Raw genomic sequence first — 19,054 nt, 5'->3', positions numbered from 1 at the left:
AAGCTGGCGGGTCGTCAGTCGGTTATCACCAGGAGCCCATACAAGTCAACTCCCACGAGACAATTTGTTTATTTCAGCAAAGGGCAATCAATCCTGAATGAAAGGCGCGTGTTTATTATTCACAGAGTTGTTTATTTCTGACAGTCTGAACCAGGCACATCACATAAGATCTTCAACCAATTTCAGAATATATCTCGCTCACATATTGTTTTGCTCATGATTATTGTACACATTTAAAAGAAAATCAACAACAGAAGCAGACCCATTGTCGGCGGCTCCAAATGTTCTTTTTTGTCTCGGAACATTTGCATTCATTTTATACACAGGAACGCGCGCGTTTGCAGTATGTATAATCCGGCATAATCAAATAATGTAACAGGCGGTCTAATACTTGATCGTACAAGAACAAAAGGAAAGAAGCAGTATGCGGTGGTTCCAATGAAAAATTGAAGCCTGTTTTGCGAAAACTCTGCTGTGACGTGTGACCTTGAATGCGAGTCCAGAAGCATCTTTGTTTAATTATCTGTTGTATTATTTTACAATCTATAGTTTCATTAAGAAATTGGGGAGAAGAAGTGACCACACATAACTAATCTCATCGTCCGGACAAGCCCGGAAGCCAGAGGCCATTCACAATAATGTTTATGTAAAAAAATGGGGGCCCAGAAAGCAAAGGGGTGCTTTCAGTTAAAAAGATTTTCTTTAGATGTGCTGTTCCAAGTCAATGCCGGGCACGAATAAATAATTTAATGTAGGGCGGATCATTAACAAAAATGCAGATAACAAGTGTCCCTTAAAACTAGAGATGATATAATGCCACAGACTGACGATCGAAACACAGGTTTCGATTCACCGTTTTCAGTGTTAGCGACCAAACATTGATGACAAAAGGATATTATTAATTAGAGCATTTTATACAGCTTTACACCCTAACGATAAGTAAGACCAAAGTACTATGGATTAACGTATCAATTCTGAATTGCCTCCGTCAACTTGGGACAGCACGCAACCAATGGCCAAAACAGAGCAGTGTTTTTTTGTTACCTATTACAATTTGCCTAGAACTTAGCTTACAGGACATTCTGCATGGTTATTTTTCTCTTAATTATTTCCACATTGTTGCTCGGCTCGAGAACTCCGTCGCGCCAATTTCCAAAGCGGCGTTAACAAGGGTTCAAATGCAGTGAGCGTTGCGGTGGCTTTCTTAACATGGGGGCAGGGAGCGCGCGGGGGCCTCGCGCCGAGCAACCGACACTTCTTTTTTGCAATAGTAATCTTCGATAATTAATTATTTAATTACTCCTCAGGCTGGGATAAAATGCAGCCAAATGTTGTTGAACCTACAGCTGCGTGTGCTTTGGGACTTGTGGCGTGTTCGGTCCACTTGGTTGCTGCTAAATCACGCCAGCTGACCTTAGCCTAGGCTTAAAGGAAGTAATCGGGTGTCCGGCGGGTGACGTGGGGTTCCCCTCTACGAGGAGCGGGATCAAACTGCAGGCTGGAATGAAAAAGAGAGATTAGATAATAAGTTATCAGTGATTTGTAAGAATTGAATTAAAAATTGAACAACATTCAAGTTATGGGGGGAGAAATGAAAACTAAGGGAAAACCTGGTGTCGATTTTAACTGCATGACGCAATTTGTATAAAATGATTTCCTTTTGTTGAACTTACAATGAATACTTCAGGGCGTCATCAAGTTCCATAATGGCGGCCTGGTTCCCACAGCGATAGCAATAGTTGGGGGCAGAGAAAATTGTCACTACGTTTCGATCATGACACCTGAAACAAGAAATAATTTTTGTAACAATTTCTGGTTTATCAAGTAAAAACTAACCAATTGTATCCCTCCATAACAAGTTGGTGAGCTCGAGACACGAGGGTGAGTCCATTTGTGTGGTTGAATGTTTCTGAGATGTCCTGTCCGAAGGTGTAGCCTGCACCTCGGGGCGAAATGCCCCATCCACCTCGGTCGTCAGGATCGGACCACAGAAGGTCGCACATGGGACCCTGCAATGGAAAAAAATTACGAGTCAGCATGCGTTGTGTTTACATCTCAGTCGTAATCAATGGCGGCGGAGGTGTGAAGTCATATCAGTGACGCATTATCAGAACAAATTAATGTGATTCAGCTGTTGCGAAAATGCACCCAAGAGACTGTTTTGAAACTGTCAGCACAATTCCAATCGACATTTTCATCTGGGATTTGCAGCGGTTTTGTCTTGTCAAGGTTTGGAGCGCAATTCGCGTCTCTTCCGAATGATTTGAGGCGCAGTCGTGCGATCAAAGGCAATTGAAGCAGACGCCTGTGGCGACTCTAATTAACCTTGGGATGCACCACTGCATAAGAGCAGCGATTGATTTTGTTGGCAGCACACTCGTCCTTAACTTAAACTCTGCTAATTTTGATGATAAACAAAGTTGTGGAAAATCGAGTGCAAGTGAATTGATCTTTTAAAAGTTCTGCAAGGGAATATTTTCTGGAATTTAGTATAAAAAGGGATTTATTGACGGCAAAAGTTTTTAGTCACTTGAATCTTTAACGTAAATTTCAGACATTGGCAATCAAAAAGTTGGATATTTTATTAACCGTTTTGTTAAATAATTATCAAGATATCATGCTTAGGCCCAACAAAAAATGATTTAATTCAATGCTACAAAAACATTGATTTCGCTTCTCACTTATCAAGTAAATGTTAAAAAAAATTATCTTTTACGTGGTTCTTCAATATCAATTCTGAGGTCATTTAGCCTCATTTGTCAACTTGATAAGGGTTTTTAAGTCACAATTTACACTCAAGAAACAGAACCTTAATATGTAATCAAAAGTTAAAAAATATTTTGTATGACGTTCTTGGTTCAAAATTTAAGTAATATTTCTCATTAAGGTTAATAATATTACCTACTAATTTCATAATAAAAACCCTAAGGTTATCAGCAAAGTTTGAAAAAACCGGCACCTTGAAAAATAATTCCCAGTTTATTTCTGACTGTTCTTATATCAGAGTTTGGATAACGACTTAGGGGCTTCGCATTAATGTGATGTCATACGCGATGCAAAAATCTAAAAACCGACTTTCAGGATGAGAAAAGCTTTTTTGACTCACCTCGTGAGGTACTTCCTGCAGACGGTCGAGCGCCCTGATGTGGTCGAGGGTGTCGATCGAGGGCGACAGACCGCCGTGTAAACAGAAAATTTGGCCGTCGACCAGGGCTGTCAGGGGCAGGTAGTCGAACAGGTCTGTGAAGAACTTCCACACATTGGCGTTGCCGTATTTTCTTAAACACTCGTCGTAGAATCCGTAGACTTGGGTGATTTGCCTCGACTCGTGGTTGCCTCTAAGGATGGTTATTCTTTCTCTGTAGCGCACCTGAGAACACAAAAAGTCCATCGTAATTAACATAAGTTGCACAGAAGGTCAGACAAAAGTCAAGGGACGACCTTCGTCAGCGGAGCAATAACCAAGGTTGTGCTTCTTATTTAAATTTAAGTTATACCGATTCAAGTGCGCCGAAGACAAATTTATTTATGCTAATTAATCTAAAGTATTGATCTACCGCATGAGATTTTTTTTTTAAAATTAGCTTTTCATGATTCGATGATATTTGAAATAAATAGTGTATAAAGAGGAATGTTTCTAAATTTTCAAATATGAAAATTTGATATATAAGTTCAATATTTTATTATTAAAAAAAGCTGTCCAATAGCTATTTTCAGTTAGATTTTGTAGAAAAATACCATGCTTTAGTTTATAATTTATAAAAATTGGGAACTGGAAAATCTTGAAAATATGATTGAAGCAAAATTCAATTTCTTTTTTAATATAATCAATCACTAATTATTCTTTGCAACTTCATTTCATCAATTAATAAGTACCACATGACAAAGCCAGCATATGAATCATTCAATGAGATTGAACTGTGCAGGAAATTACTCACTAGACACACAGGCTCAAGGGCCGCTTCCGTTCTATTATTATTTTAATGAAGGCAAGGACAACACATTCTGAGAAACAAGTGTTGTGACGGCTCTCTTAACCCCTAGTACTTTCCCATACAAAGCTTTCTCATTAATAATCAAAAGTAAAAAAATATGTTCAATTCTCGGCTCTGTTGCAAACACCAAAATCGGAACCGTTTTCATCAAATAAAATATTCATAAGTTCAATAAAAATACATAAACCTAAATGGTAAAAACGAAGCCTTAGATTTTAATTCCGTCCAACGAACTCAACGTCAGAGAGTGACTTTCGATCTAAAGTACAAGTCTAGCATTTTCTGGAGAGCAAAGTGACTCTCACGGCACCGAAGCCACACCTGAGAAAGCTTCGAGGGATCAACTATCACCACACGGAACAAGAAACCTGAGACGCAGGGGCGTCATTCAAAGGGTCCTACACAATGCAAAACCTTTACTAATTAGCAGCGACCTTGCACAAGTGATAAACACAATCAATAAATAATAAATACGCACCTTCAACGCCACTAGAAGTGTTACTGTCTCTACGGAGTAATAACCACGATCAACGTAATCGCCCATAAACAAATAATTTGTGTCTGGCGACCGGCCGCCGATCCTGAAGAGCTCCATCAGGTCGTGGAACTGGCCGTGCACGTCTCCGCATACCGTCACTGGACACTTGACCTCTTGCACGTTTGACTCTTTGGAAAGGATTTCCTTGGCCTGCAAACATGTCATTGCGCGTTTATTAATAAATCACACACGCCCAAAATACATCTCGGGTGGTCGATGAAGTGGCGGCCGCCCACCGGCCGCCTCCGCACGCGTCGGTCGGAGGCCGCCGGGGCGGGAAACCACCGTGGCCGCCGCAGTTGGGATTCGAATGCGGACACGGGGGCTGATTAGCGGTTGTAATGAAGTACTCACCTTGTCGCACAGGGTCTTGACTTGACTCTCTGTCAACTGCTTGCAGTCGTTGAGCTGTTCTATCCACTGGTCCAATTCTTTTAGCGACGCTTTTTCCTCCATCGCGGCGATGTGCACGGATTCTTAGGCTAACAAGAACTAGAACGACGGATTGCACTGGCCGACTACTTCGTCCACGATCGCATACGAGGAAAATATCCGCTTTTTCTGACACAGGTGAAGTTTGTGTTTCGTACAAAATGGCGTTGGCAATCGTCGTTTCTTTTATAACTCGTAAAGTGGAGCCGACTGTGACGTCACACGAGTGAAAGAGCCGCGTTTGGCGCCATCTCTGACTCTCAATGAAACTCGGCGCGCGAATTTTTCACTCGTTAATTTGCCCAAATTGTTTAATTTTTACAAGTTGATTTTAATTTGAATCATTTGAAAATTAAAAAATCAATTTGTTTCAAATTTTGCATACATATTATACACTGGCAAGATTAGAATTCAGCCGGATTTAATTCTTGAATTCGGGACGAATCCAAAACATTTCAAATCACGAAGAGACACCTAGCGGCTGTTTACGAAAATTCTTCTTTCATTTGCCGGCTAGTGGATGTGAGTGCTTGAATTTTGTTCGTCGGAAAATCCGCTAAAATCTTGGTAATCTTCACAGTTCCTCCGCGGCAAAATGACCGAAACTCTTCAGCTGCGTGGTACCCTTCGTGGACACAACGGATGGGTGACCCAAATCGCCACCAACCCCAAATATCCGGATACAATCCTGTCATGCTCCCGTGGTATGTTTCACACCGCCCTCCATCCATGACACGTGTTTCGATTTTCTATGTTTTTCAGACAAGACCCTGATCGTCTGGAAGCTGACGAGGGACGACGCTAACTACGGCTTCCCTCAGAAGCGTCTCTACGGTCACTCGCACTTCGTGTCCGACGTGGTTCTTTCTTCGGACGGTAACTATGCTTTGTCTGGCTCCTGGGACAAGACCCTGCGTCTTTGGGACTTGGCTGCCGGTAAAACCACTCGTCGCTTCGAAGATCACACTAAGGTGCGATGAACTGCGAAACAAACCCCAAAAAACGGAAGATTTTTTTTCATATTTTTTTATAACTGAATATATTAAGAAGATTTATTCCTGGTCAAACGGTAAGTGCTGCAACTTGCTTAGCCTTACCCCCCAAAATGTTCTGAATGATTATTCATTTAAAGCGTGAAAAATTTTATGTGCGCTACTTTTGCGGATATGGGAATGATGGAACATTTAAATTTGACCAATTGCCCCAGCCCTCAAGGCATAATTTTGTGCGATGACCCAGCCTAATATCACAATTTTCAGGACGTGTTGAGCGTGGCCTTCTCTGTTGATAACAGACAGATTGTCTCTGGCAGCAGGGACAAGACCATCAAGCTGTGGAACACCCTTGCCGAGTGCAAGTACACCATCCAGGAGGAAGGACACACTGACTGGGTGTCATGCGTCCGCTTCTCCCCCAACCACCAAAACCCCATCATTGTCTCCTGCGGCTGGGACAGGATGGTCAAGGTACATAATAGCTTTTTAAAACTTAAAATTCTGATACTAATTTCATTTAAAATGTTAAGGTTTGGAACTTGACCAACTGCCGCCTGAAGATCAACCACATCGGCCACACTGGCTACCTGAACACTGTCACCGTCTCCCCCGACGGTTCCCTGTGCGCGTCTGGTGGCAAGGACTGCAAGGCCATGCTCTGGGACTTGAACGATGGCAAGCACCTGCACACTCTTGACCACAATGACATCATCACTGCCCTTTGCTTCTCCCCCAACCGATACTGGCTCTGCGCCGCTTTCGGACCTTCCATTAAGATTTGGGTAAGTTTTTGATCCGTAAATTCAGTTTTATTGGAATACTAATTTTTTATTTATTTTAGGATCTGGAAAGCAAGGACATGGTTGAGGAACTGCGACCTGAGGTCGTGTCTCAGTCCAAGGCTGAACCTCCCCAGTGCTTGTCCCTTGCCTGGTCCACTGATGGACAGACCCTGTTTGCTGGCTACTCCGATAACACAATCCGTGTTTGGCAAGTGTCGGTGACGTCTGTAACTTCTCATTAAAATGGACTTTAATTCCTTATAAATCCATGTGGATTTCATTTCGACTCGCCTTTTGGTGAACTCCGAATGTTAGGCATTTTTTATTTTGTAAGTTGTAAATAAAATCAACCCCTTCAAACCAAATACATCTTGCTCCTTGATATTATTTAAGATAAAAATTTATCATTGTTTAATATTAGAGATTTTAAGTTCACTTTTTTTTGAAAAATGCCTCTTCTGGGTTTCTTTCTAATAGAATTATTAATTAATACTTTGCCGGCATAACTTGAACTGATGGAAAGAAATATGATTCAAATTATCTAATGAGATGTTCAATTAAGTAGGGTCACAACAATGAAATACTAAAGTTTGGATGATAATGAGGAAATTTTATTAAAAAATCAGATTCTTTTTTGAAATGACATCTTTTTAAGAGCTTCCACACTTCCAACTGCAGTGAAATATTTTAATCAGTTTCCACAAAATATTTTTAAATTAAACCTCCAATAGAAATTAACAATGCATAAAATTTAATTGCTGGATAATAACAACTATAGTTTTATAAATAATTCATGGATTATTAAAAGATAAAATTAATATTTTGAGCAAACTCTTATGCGCCCTTAAGGGAAGCAAACTAACCAACAGCATTCTTCGATGAACCTAATTTGTCTTCCGTTTAAATAATTTTGAAATCGTCTCACATGCTTTTGAGCTTCTAAAGGCATTTGCAAGCCTTTAGACTTAAGACCTATCTAAATAAAGAAAGAGCGTCACCCTTATATTTTACTAAGGGATGCGTCTCCACTTAAAATAAAGCGCGAATAATTATTATTGATTGAAGATTTTGATCCGTAATTACATAACTTAAATTCCATTCAGCTGCCAGAATCCACCGAAATCTCAAATCTCACAATGTTCGGGGCGTCATAGTTTCGTAGAAAAATATAACATGCAAAGTTGCAGTCACATTTTTACGGGCGCCTTTAGAAAAAAAGGGTCCCTTGAAAGGCCACCAATAAGTCTCATTTCCACTAGCCAAGCTTCATTCCTGTGTCCAGCTGGAGCATCTGCTTCATCAACTCGTAGGTCGAGAAGGACACAGCCACCATTGGAATGGCTCTCATGTAGTTAATGCTCATGCCTCGGTACAGTCCTTTGACCACTCCGTTTTCTTTGTAGATCAGTTGCAGAGTTTTCACCATGCCATAACTGGAATTTTAAGTAAATCTATTACGATGCTGCGATAATTCAAATTATAAAAACAAAAATTGAAAATCAAACAGGATTGAGTGAAGAAATTTCCTAAAATAAATTCATAAAGCTCTAATTTCTAAAAATATCAGTTTTTCAGTATTTAAAGCAGCAATTACTCTTTTAATTGAAAATCTATAAAAAATATTCATGGTCCAGTCAGTTTGACTCATGAATTGTGAGATGGACAGTACAATGCAGCAGAAGGACGGTCACATGAAGCAATAAAAAAATGGTGATATCAACAACTAGTTTTGACTTACTGTCTTCAAGTATTCAATGGAAGAGCACAGTCCACAAGAGCAAAGAAAAAGAAAGTTGTTTAAATTTACAAATGCTTAGTAATTTTGGGAGGATCACTAATCACAAAAGCAATTTAATACTTTTGCATATTCATTTAAATTCTTGGATAATAAAATTTAAGCTGGATGCTAAGAAAAATTAGCGTGGAAAACACTTACCCAAATTTCTTGGTCTCGGGCATCATCATCGCGAGCTGCATGCGACGCCTTGTGACGTCCAAAGGGTAAGAGACGCTTTGGGCGACAGCACCTGCAAGTCCTCCACACAGAAGCTTGGCAGGGATGGTCAACACAAGGCCACCTGAAAAACAGAAAAGGGAAATTGAACATTTAAATTTTTAATTTATTTTAAAATTTCAATTTTATTCTGATATTTATTTAAAAAGAACTCATAAAAAACGATTGTAAAAATTAAATTAATTGATAAAATTACACTGAAAATCCTTAGTCCCGTCGCAGCACTAACTAGTCCCATCGCAGCACTAGTTAGTCCCGTTGCAGCACTATTAGTGCAGTCACGGAACTAACTAGTGCTGCGACGGGACTAAGGATTTTCAGTGTAGAAAATTTTGGTGATTTTTTTTTTAAATATCTTCTGAATTTTGTGTGTGTGGACATGCCTGTGTTTCTATTGCACGGGGAAGAGGTCCAGTCGGGAATGTACTTCATGCTGAGGAACTTGAGTCTCTCAAAGCAGTAGAAAGAAAGTCCTGCGTACGGAACCATTCCGCAGAGGGTGGGCAGGAAGCCTCGGTACAGCGCTCGAACTCCCCCTTCCTACCAAACAAAACAATGAGACACGTTTAATTGGCACTTTGCGAATACAGAATTGACAAGTCAAGGGCGACCAGTAGTGCTAAATTACACAGTCCGCTTTTGGCTACAACTTCCTTTGCTCAATTATCACAGCCAGTCTAAAATCTCTCTCAAGGGCAAAGACCGATATTATGTTTGTTGCTAAACAACAGAAAGCACGGTGACACTTTTACTTTGTTGTTCGAAAAAAAGATGCGGCTGGGTGACGTTGTGTGGGTTGAACTTTGTGGAATAAAATTATATGTCAAGGGTCAAGCGGTTTAATCGTTAAATCCCACAATTCGCGGTTGCACTAGAAAAGTGAATAAAAAATGACGGATGTAGGTCAAGTGAAAAATGCTTTTGTTGAATGAATATAATGTGGTTTCTTTATAAGAAAGCCACAGAGGTAATAATTTTTTCCTTTGAAAAGTCAAACGCTGAACTCTTAATTCTGAAAAGAATTAAACAATTTGTTAATAATTAAATTCAAAGCTTAAACAAATTTAATCTTTTTAAATTTAAAAAAAATTTAATTGTCAATTCTTGCCATTTCATTTTTTTTTAAATAAAAAATTATTAGTTTTCTAATTAAAGCAGAAATTTCTTTTGTCTGGTTTTACCTCTTTGAAGATGCATACTGCTGTGTGGACGATTCCAGTGTAGACATGTTCTCCAGTGACCTGGAAGGCCAGTCGAGCCCTGATCGTGTCGAGGGGGTAGGTGAGGGTGACGGCAGTCACTCCAGCACCTGACCCGGCCAAAAACTTGCTGGCGTGAGAGTTCGGTCCTAAAGCGTTGGTCAAAATCTTGAAATACCACAAGAACAAATTAAACTACTTCAAAGTTGGGTTTGAAAAAATATACCTTCTTGTAGATCTCGAAGGCCGTGAACTGGGTGGCTGCGTAGGGGAAAATCCGCACCATCTGCGCTCCATTGCCTTTGTACAGGGCGATGAATTTCTCCGTCTTAACAATGTTCTTCAGACCGGAAAACACGCCTGCGGTGGATGAGTAGAGTGGTTATGCGAAATCTCAACCGTGAATGGAGATTTAATTATATATAACAGCAGGAAAAGAGATAATAAAAGAGCTCAGTTGAAAGAAACGGAAGCAATGACCACTAAAATTATTTTTTAATTTTTATAATACGTTTATTTGTATTTTAAATATATTTTTATTGCTAGAATTGAGCAAACCAATTATTCAGTCGTGCCCATTTACATTCCAATTCAATTTCTTTTAAATAGACTTTTTAAAATTTAATTTCATTTCTTTCCACGAAATTATTTAAGTGTATGCGTAAAATTTAAATTATTTTATTATATTTTCACTTTACCTAAATGTTGGTAGTGCTTGTTGTGGGCCTGCAGCAAAATCTTGATTCTGTCCAAGGGTGCCACAGTCGTCTTTGAGCACATGCCAGCAATGCCTGCAATAATGTGGAGGTTAATCATTTGCAACACTTAGCCAAAATCTTTTGTTGCGACAGCAGTGCCAAAAGTTATTTAGAGTTTGTTTATTCAAGATAAATTCATCTTGGTCGTTAAAGGTATGGGAAACATTTAGTGGTCATGGAATAGAATGAAGTAGAAGGATTTAAGTTTAATTATATAAATTATAATACAAAAATAATTATATAATTATTAATTTTACTCTTATTAATACTTTACAACTTCAGGAGTGACAATTTAAATATATAATATGCAGATTAAAATTAAATTAATTATAGATTCAGGACGAAAGTATAATTTAAAAGGATTTTTTGAAAATTTGGAAATTATTTGCTTTTAATTTTTTTTATAATTAAATTTTGAATGGAATTTTAATATTTTAGTTAAATTAAAAAAAGTATGTTTAAGTAAGTAAGTGCAGAAAAAACACAATAAAAATTTCATTGAAAAAAATTGGTGTCCTTCTTGAAGAAATTAGAAATCGTATAATACGGCACTAATTATGAGACGCAGATCCGTGTTCCTGTCTTTGAATTTTTTTGTTAACTCTCACCTCCGGCCAGAAAGGACTTGAGGATGAACTCGGGGCTGTTGACGTCCGTCCCTCCTGCCGACGGAGCCATGGCGATTCGGCGACTGTGCGGCGGTCGGTCGACGACGGACTGCACCTTCGGACAGACAGACAGACAGACACAATGCAATGCAGTCGGCGCGGAAAACAAAGCGCGCAACTCACTCACTTGTGCTGGAATTTCTCTGCTCTGGCAGCAGAGGAAAGAAGAAGAAAGTTGTTAGCGGTCACGCACCAAGCCCTCGCGCCCCACTGGACCACTTTCGGCAGCGCCGCGGCTGCATCTTCTTCAGCGGGAACATCACACACGCATTCCCGAGTCCCCACCGCTCTCCAACTTGGCAGGTGTTTCTCTCTCTCCTCGTCGCTCAAAAGTGAAATTGCCGCCCGGTAAGGCCTTCGCACGTGACGTCGTTTCCTCGGTGCATCCTCAAACGCCAATTTCGAAGCGACAAGCGCAAATATTTATGCAAATCCCGCAGTCGGCGAACGACCGCGGCCCTTCCTCTTTTCGCTCGCGGCTCGATTGCGCACCGACTTTGGCGCACCAGCTGGCGAACCACAACAAAAACAAACTTTTGCGGGAAAGACACGAGTGCGCGCCACAACATTATCGAGCCGCAGTAAATTTTGCGAAATTTTGATCCGCTCCGAGCATGAAACATTCGTTAATTTTCGTTCTTAAGCCAAATGTTCCGGGAAATTCTCGTTTTCAAAAAAAATTGGCTGTCATATAAAGTTTTTCTAAAAAGTTAAAAAAAAATTCTCTGCAAGTATTATTACTTCTTGCTTATTATTATTTGCTTATTCAGACCTAGCGTTCAAAATTATTATAAAATACAATTATAAATTTCGGTTGGAAATTTTTTTAGTGGTTCGCAACAAATCTATTTTTGGAGCGGCGTAAATAAATACTACTTGAGCGATTAAATGATAATTCATATTTAATTATTTCTTATTTACCTGCCTGGAAATACTAGCATAAATGGATATAATTTTAAATTAATTTAATTTTAATTTATTTTTCTTAATCAATCAAATCTTATACTAATACCAATTTTGAAAATTTTCAAATCCATTCTCCAGACGAACAAGTATTCCCTATATTTTTCAATAATTAGAGGTAGGATAAAACTGACAGAGGGACATCTGAGTCTCAAACCAATGATAATTAATTCCTTGTGTGTGGAAGTGCTACGTGTAAATCTTAGTTTTTATTCAACCAGAAGCTTCCTAAATTACCCCTGAGCAGATTCCCTTGTACCATTTTGCCATTTATTATATTTTAAATATTGTTGTAATAATTTTGAGGCGATGAAAAGGACCCTTACATAATTAATTAATAAATGGGAATTACTCAGGCAAAGCGAGATTCCATAAAAAGCGAGCGTTGTGCGGGCGCCAAGCAAGCAAGCGCCGCCCACGACGCGCCAATTTATTATTTCCTGGCAAACTACATAGGCGAGTTGTCGCCCCTTTCGGGTGCAGAGGTTTGGACAGCCGCAATTTGTCTTGGGCCGTGCTTTTCTGAATTATGGCGGGCAAGTGTCACCCCGGCCGGCTGCTTTTTCTTCGCTGGCACCCCAGCGCTCGCTTTCATTACTTGCAGACGCGACAAAAAGCTGCGCCGCACCGAGAAGAGCTCTCTGGCCATAACGATATAAAAAAAAGATGTGTCACACACGCGTTGTGTCTATACACAAGTCGCGGCGGCGGCTCCATTGAAGTATCATTCTCGCTGACACGCCTACGCCGACAGAAATAATAAAAGCTTTCAATATCTGAAATAATAGCACGGGAAGAGGAGAGGACGTGTGAAACAAGATATTTTATTTGACAGCACGACAAGGCGCGCTTAATGCGTGTCAAATACGGCACGTCAATTATACAGATCGCTGCATGCAATTTCGTTACTTATGCACGTCACAGATTTCTGCAGAATTGCCTTTTGTAACAGATTTTCATGTAATTCAAATTATGAAATTCTATTAATTAATAAATCATTTATTTTGTTTTCGATAGCACGCCCTTAAGCATGAGTTTTGTTTTGATTAATTTTATTACTGCTGGATTATTCGTCCATTTTTTACATCAATATAAAAAATTTCAACACCACTCTTAAATAGTTAATGTATTAAATATTTATAATTGGTATCAGTTACATTTTATCCATCCCTCTAGGCCTCTACTCTTCAGGATTAGGACTAGAAAAATTAGCAAAAGGAAAAATGACTTATAACTAGATTATTAATTTTGTACCCGTTGTGTACTAATAAGACAAATATATAAAAAATTTTAAATAACAATAATAATTTTACGTTTAACTTTTACAATATGCATGAAAACTTAGTAAAAACAAATTGAAATTAAACTATTTTAAAATTAAATAAAAAAAATTTATTTTATTAAAAATTTAAATACATAAAATAAACTGAGTAATGAAACTTTTATTAATATTATAATAATTAATATTTTATGAAGATATTTTAAAAATAAAAATCACAAAAATATGCTTTATATAAAGAAATTTTTTAAATCAACTCTTAATTCCTCAATTATTGAGATTTTTCATTTAAATATTTAACCGCCTATCCATTTATTCCATGATTCATATCAATTCATACATTATAATTTATAAAAAATATAAAAATACACTCTTCAGATTAACTGGATTTCATTAATGACTTTTTTATGAAAACTAAACCATTATTTTATTCTCCTCGTTCAGTCCCAGTTCCCAAATATTTTTAACAACAAACTCCTTCGAAATGTTACGTATGCAACCGTCTGTCCGCGAATGTCGTGCCAGTTGCATAAGCAGCCAGGCCGTTTCAATTTAATGCACGAGATTTCACTTCGAAAATCAAAAGGCTCAACGAGTTTTGTGGAGAACATTTGGAATTAAAAGTTTAAGGAATTAAAATCGCTTTTCCTTATCAAAGTGGTTGGTTTGATGGCAGAAAAGAACTGGTTATTTGTCACAGGTGCACTGACAAGATAGAATTTATGGAGAGCAAAGAAGGCAGGCGTGCGTGTGTTGGCCAACAGTGATCGAGCAGAAAAGGCATAAATTGCCGCAAACATATATAAACGACTTGAGTTCTCTATTAAAGCAATTGATCTCTGGCGGTAGTGCTACTACCTCATCGACAAACGAATGCAATAAAAAAGCAGCCGCGATTTAATATAAATTAAAGCGTTGACATGGCCGTGGCTGATAATTATTATTATTAATGCGGCAAACTCGTTTCCAATAATATAATCCAGTCAGTCGCGGGTTGCACATACTCTCGCAGCTATAAATGGCAGTAGCCGCACTCCCTTTTCAGTTGAACACGTCGTCGGACAAGCGAGATCAAAACAGCTTCTATTTATCTCTCTTGAACGGATTAATATGCAATGCATCTCATTTTTCCTCCTCGACACATGACTCCAGAGCGACGAGTGCTAATCGCCTTGCCATTTATTTTAATTTGCACCTCGCAACACGCATCAACATTCCTTTTTGCGCCGCTGACGTGCTGAGGCAGGCTAGAGAGCGAGCGCCCTCGAACGCGTATAAATCTTTTGAAATTAATTAATGCCGATTAATCCTAGTCGGGAAGCCTGCGAGGTGCGCGGATTAATTAAATTTAATTGAAAGTGAGACCTGGCTGACAGAATCGTTGAGCACCTTGTCTCATTGCAGTAGAAGACTTCATCGAACCAAGACATTTCCAGTCACAATTGTGTAGAAAAGTAAAATCATTTGAATTTTAAAAATCCACAGAATTAAAAAAAAAATTAAACTGAAATGAATTTTTCGGTCACAAGTAAATCAAATTTTACCAAGCAGCAATTTTTTAAGACATACTAATATAAAAAAGACAATGACAAAAATTCTTTATTTTTATAAGAAATATTTTAAAAACATAATTGAAACTAAAATAAATAATAAATTTGCTTTTTAAAAATAACTACTAATGAAATTTAAATCGAAATTTGATTTTTTTCCCTACATTTAGTTTTTTCTGAATTATACTGTTGGTAATTTTTTTTGCATTTTTGATTAATAATAAGAAATTTTATTTCCCTGTTAAAACATAAAGTGAATAATTCTTATAGCATTATCTCATCTCAATGTAGAAAATTCTAGGAATGAGCGTCATTAGATATTCATTATATCATATCCTCCTCAGAAAGGCTGTTGATATAACTCATACAGAAATCATGGTACATTTATGACTGAATTACTGCATCGCGCGGCGTCTCCGTCTCTGATGTGCGCGCACGTAAATTTACAACCCGCGCGCAAGCATAATACGCATCAGCTCCGAAAGCCATTTATAATGTGATGTCGTTGATGTTTTATTAGCCTGTCTGTGAAATTTATGTTATTATTTTCTTTTAGCTATTAAAATAATTTATTATCCAAGATTGTTGTGTAGGTACTAAATCATTTGCGGGGAGAATGTGTGTTTGTACGCGTAAGGTGAACCTTGCAGCTACGCCGGGCCTCGGCACGGCCAGCGAGAGGAGGAGGAGGCCGGAATGATTAAATAAACATGAGGAACATGACAGAATAATTACAGAGGCAGCAACCATTTTGCTTTTAATTAAAATATATCTGGCTGAAAAATCTGTGGTGTCATAATTTCTGAATTTGATTTACACCCCAGCACGTCTCTGTCTTGGACGTTGGGTACAAAGGATGGAGAAAAAAAAATAATAACACTGACGCTGTTTGCATTGCGAGATGAAAAGGCAGCAAGAGAGGCACCTGCTGTATTGGCGCCAGGAAGGCAAATTACAGCCTGTCCAAGACAAAAAGGTGAATAATTTATTAGTGAATGAAAAATTTGTGATAATTTCTGTATGAAACGATCTCTGATTTATTTTCAGCAGGCATGTATATATATAAATTAAGGACACAAAAATTAATTCGGCACTGAAAATAGCCACTATTGTAAATGTACATCGAAGGGCACAGTAATTGAACAACTGACTTATCACAGAGGCAGATCGCGCGTGTCCTCCCCAAATCGAAGGGTCCGACAACTTCAGAAAATTGAAATTCCATTTATGATTCTGATATTGCTTAATATTATGATTATTTCTTTCTTTTTGATATACCGAAATTTAAAATCTTCTAAATTTTTTTAAGAAATTCCAAATAAATTTATAATTTCATCAGAATTTTTAAAATGCGATTTTCAATTTTGTGATAACGTTCAGGCCCTTTAAGGGTGCACGGCCGAGGAGCCCACCCTGGGTCCGTAGAAGGAGAAGGGAGGGTAGTAGGCCGACAGGGGTGGGGGGTTGAAAGCACTGAAGGGGCCTGCGGCCAGGGAGGGTGGCAGGGCGCCCGGTTTGGCGTACGGATGGTACCTGGCCGCCGACATGGGGCTCAGGGGCGGGTTCGGGTAGCGCATGAGGGAGTGGGGGCTGAGCAGGTCGGCGGGGGCAGCAGCGGCCGTGTGCGATCTCAGGTGTTGCAGAAGTTCGTCGGAGCTGTTGAACCGCTTTCCACAATAATTGTCACCCACAATCCAGGAGCAGATGTAAGGGCGGGGGGTGGACCCCGCCGGGGGCGGGGGTGGGTACAGGGCGGCCAGGGATTGCGGCATCGAGGGCTGCATCAGAGACAGGGCGGCGGCCAGTCCATACTTGTGGTGGTCGCACTGGGTGCAGCCGGCCGGGCAGGGGGCCGCGGCGGCCACCGCGGCCAGCAACTGCGCGTTGTGGGCCGACAGTTGGCACCCCTGGCAGTAGGGGTCCTTGCACACCTGCGCGTCCTTGCGGTAGAAGGGCTGCATGTAGGCGAATCCGGGTGGAAACCCAGCCAGGGTGGGAGGTCGGAAGGCAGGGTTGACCTCCAGGTAGGGGTTGACGGGCAGAGACTTGTACGGCGACCCCAGGGGTTCCTTCACCCCTTGTAGGAGTTCCAACCCCGAACGGATGATGGGACTGGCCCCTTCCTTGTCCTTGCTGGGTTTGGCCGAGGGCGATTTGCGGTTTGATTTTGACCCCGGAGACTTTTTCCCCGGTTCGGAGATTTCCGCCGGTTTTTCGGGTAGCGGTTTAGAAACGGGGATGTTCTCGTAGGGTTTGAAGGCCAGTTTAGGGGTGGTCCGTGTGATTTCGGTGGCGCTGAGTGGAGAGCCGCGACTCGCGACCCGATCCGACTTGGCGCTGGGCGCGCGCTCGGCCGCCGAGCCTCCGTTGGCCGCCAGCGAGAGCGCGTCTTTCTTCGGCTTGTCAAAAGATTTGTTGTTGCCCGAGGAAGAGTCGGCGCCGATTTGGCTGCACGTCTGCGCTAGCAGGGCCAAAGGACTTTTCTTCGCGTCCAACTGAAACAAAAATGCAAAACAGACTTCTTAGTTATACGAATTATACTCACAGTTTAAGTAAAATATGAAAATGTTAAATGGAAAATTAAATAAAATCAATTTTTTAATTTGCAAGTTTTTTTTTAAGAAATAAGATAAAATTTTGACCCAATTTGGTACAACTGTTTTATTTTTATGTTATGAAATTTTAACGATTACGTTGCATTTTTTTTTTTATTATTTAATGCAAGGAAAAGCATAAAAGGTGTAATTAAATTTATCTGCGGGCCGTCGGATTTATTAGGAAAGCGCCTGTCTAAGTACTAAAATGAGGGAAACAATGACACACGCGGTGCTAAATTATCTGCGTCAAATGCTGTGAATTACGAGCGCGCGCGAGTGCATCAAGCTGTGCGGCGCGCGGACGTAAAATTTCGCGATAAGGACTTCAAAGTGCCAATTTCACTGTGCGCCTTTATTTTTATGTGCACTTTCCCAGGGGCTGCGGCGACGTTAATGCGCGCTCCTCCAGATAACTTCGGCTTATGTGCCGCGTTATTAAAATTATCTCCAAGCAACCATAATTACTACGTTGTGCGCGCCATACGTCGCGCATTAAGTCTTAATTACAAACAGCATGTGGAGCAAGTGAAATTTTCAAGTACCGTAAATTGTTTTAAAAAGTGTAAAAAGTATTGTTTTATCAAAATAATTTTCACTAAATTTCAGATTTTTGAACAAATTAAAAAAAAAAACATTTTATTTTTTATATTTTTTTCCTCCCCGAATAAAAAGATGAAGTAAATTTTAATTACCGTGGTTGGAAGAGGCGACAGATAGTCAGGTTGCAAGTACTGGTTGCTGCCGTTGGTGAGCATTCCTCTTGAGTCGAGCACCACCATTGATTTCGGAACACAGAGATCGGAAACTAATTTCCGACTCACTTATTCAACTGACGGAAGGCTTTCTTTCACAAGCAAACACAAAATCTCCCAGGTATCCGCACGTGCGTAATCCAAATTCGGGCCGAGGACTTCTGGTCAGGAAAAAATAAAATATAATTCCAACGGGAGAGCGGCACGGGTACTCCCTTCGAAAGCTGGGACCAAACTGAGTTATTCCCCTGGTCGGCCGCCGAGTGCCCCCACTTCAGTCCCTTCCTCTCCGCGGATTCCATGGCTGTGCGGTCTGATGAGTGTGGAGATACGACATCTACCTTCCCCTGCACTTCGATGCTTGCGAGCCGAGTTCCTAAACCATTGGAACAAATCTTGATTAAAAACATCTTTCACAAATAATGCATACTTGGTTAGAATATTTGTGGAAAATTATTTTTATCAAGTGTTTTATTAATATAAAGTTAACTACAATATTTAAATTAGTTAATACCAAATTTATATAGTTTAT

The 19,054-nt window shown here is 39.8% G+C and overlaps 4 protein-coding genes across 7 annotated transcripts; 1 reads left to right on the top strand and 3 right to left on the bottom strand.

Annotated features, from left to right (window-relative positions):
* Positions 1-111: 111 nt before the first annotated feature.
* LOC132194146 (serine/threonine-protein phosphatase PP2A) lies at positions 112-5,163 on the bottom strand. Its single transcript, XM_059615261.1, has 6 exons — positions 4,888-5,163; positions 4,474-4,683; positions 3,107-3,370; positions 1,837-2,009; positions 1,674-1,781; positions 112-1,498 (listed from the first exon to the last, which is right to left on the bottom strand). Exons 1-6 carry the CDS (start codon positions 4,987-4,989, stop codon positions 1,426-1,428), a joined length of 930 nt encoding a protein of 309 aa, XP_059471244.1. The 5' UTR covers positions 4,990-5,163; the 3' UTR covers positions 112-1,425.
* Positions 5,164-5,369: 206 nt separating this feature from the next.
* On the top strand, positions 5,370-7,109 carry LOC132194144 (small ribosomal subunit protein RACK1). The gene is made up of 6 exons (XM_059615255.1): positions 5,370-5,487; positions 5,546-5,669; positions 5,728-5,936; positions 6,225-6,431; positions 6,491-6,742; positions 6,802-7,109. Exons 2-6 carry the CDS (start codon positions 5,561-5,563, stop codon positions 6,982-6,984), a joined length of 960 nt encoding a protein of 319 aa, XP_059471238.1. The 5' UTR covers positions 5,370-5,487; positions 5,546-5,560; the 3' UTR covers positions 6,985-7,109.
* Positions 7,110-7,331: 222 nt separating this feature from the next.
* Positions 7,332-11,876, bottom strand: LOC132194145 (solute carrier family 25 member 16-like). Of its 4 annotated transcripts, none has more exons than XM_059615256.1 (8): positions 11,505-11,876; positions 11,322-11,436; positions 10,654-10,746; positions 10,182-10,315; positions 9,938-10,123; positions 9,140-9,296; positions 8,679-8,820; positions 7,332-8,175 (listed from the first exon to the last, which is right to left on the bottom strand). In XM_059615256.1, exons 2-8 carry the CDS (start codon positions 11,389-11,391, stop codon positions 7,998-8,000), a joined length of 960 nt encoding a protein of 319 aa, XP_059471239.1. In that variant the 5' UTR covers positions 11,392-11,436; positions 11,505-11,876; the 3' UTR covers positions 7,332-7,997. The 4 variants fall into 4 exon arrangements, with proteins under 4 accessions (XP_059471239.1, XP_059471242.1, XP_059471241.1 ...); XM_059615259.1 differs by having other exon boundaries at positions 11,322-11,430; XM_059615258.1 differs by having other exon boundaries at positions 11,509-11,876.
* Positions 11,877-16,192: 4,316 nt separating this feature from the next.
* Positions 16,193-18,853, bottom strand: LOC132194174 (zinc finger protein Noc). Its single transcript, XM_059615302.1, has 2 exons — positions 18,463-18,853; positions 16,193-17,668 (listed from the first exon to the last, which is right to left on the bottom strand). Exons 1-2 carry the CDS (start codon positions 18,547-18,549, stop codon positions 16,559-16,561), a joined length of 1,197 nt encoding a protein of 398 aa, XP_059471285.1. The 5' UTR covers positions 18,550-18,853; the 3' UTR covers positions 16,193-16,558.
* Positions 18,854-19,054: the final 201 nt, after the last annotated feature.

This window comes from Neocloeon triangulifer, unplaced genomic scaffold (genome assembly GCF_031216515.1).
Source record: "Neocloeon triangulifer isolate White Clay Creek 2 clone unplaced genomic scaffold, ASM3121651v1 ptg000006l, whole genome shotgun sequence".
In the NCBI taxonomy this organism is placed as follows: domain Eukaryota; kingdom Metazoa; phylum Arthropoda; class Insecta; order Ephemeroptera; family Baetidae; genus Neocloeon; species Neocloeon triangulifer.
This window is presented reverse-complemented; position numbering and strand designations above follow the sequence as displayed.

Excerpts from the sequence above, each read along its gene's own strand:
- LOC132194174 (XM_059615302.1), bottom strand. The coding sequence starts at position 18,549 with ATGGTGGTGCTCGACTCAAGAGGAATGCTCACCAACGGCAGCAACCAG. Across the intron at positions 17,669-18,462 it reads TGTCGCCTCTTCCAACCACG|TTGGACGCGAAGAAAAGTCC; the intron begins GTAATTAAAATT and ends TTTTTGTTTCAG.
- LOC132194144 (XM_059615255.1), top strand. The coding sequence starts at position 5,561 with ATGACCGAAACTCTTCAGCTGCGTGGTACCCTTCGTGGACACAACGGA. Across the intron at positions 5,937-6,224 it reads GCTTCGAAGATCACACTAAG|GACGTGTTGAGCGTGGCCTT; the intron begins GTGCGATGAACT and ends CACAATTTTCAG. Across the intron at positions 6,743-6,801 it reads GACCTTCCATTAAGATTTGG|GATCTGGAAAGCAAGGACAT; the intron begins GTAAGTTTTTGA and ends TATTTATTTTAG.
- LOC132194146 (XM_059615261.1), bottom strand. The coding sequence starts at position 4,989 with ATGGAGGAAAAAGCGTCGCTAAAAGAATTGGACCAGTGGATAGAACAG. Across the intron at positions 3,371-4,473 it reads CACTTCTAGTGGCGTTGAAG|GTGCGCTACAGAGAAAGAAT; the intron begins GTGCGTATTTAT and ends TTGTGTTCTCAG. Across the intron at positions 1,499-1,673 it reads GACGCCCTGAAGTATTCATT|CCTGCAGTTTGATCCCGCTC; the intron begins GTAAGTTCAACA and ends TTTTCATTCCAG.
- LOC132194145 (XM_059615256.1), bottom strand. The coding sequence starts at position 11,391 with ATGGCTCCGTCGGCAGGAGGGACGGACGTCAACAGCCCCGAGTTCATC. Across the intron at positions 10,747-11,321 it reads CAAGTCCTTTCTGGCCGGAG|GCATTGCTGGCATGTGCTCA; the intron begins GTGAGAGTTAAC and ends ACATTATTGCAG. Across the intron at positions 10,124-10,181 it reads CCTTCGAGATCTACAAGAAG|ATTTTGACCAACGCTTTAGG; the intron begins GTATATTTTTTC and ends TGGTATTTCAAG.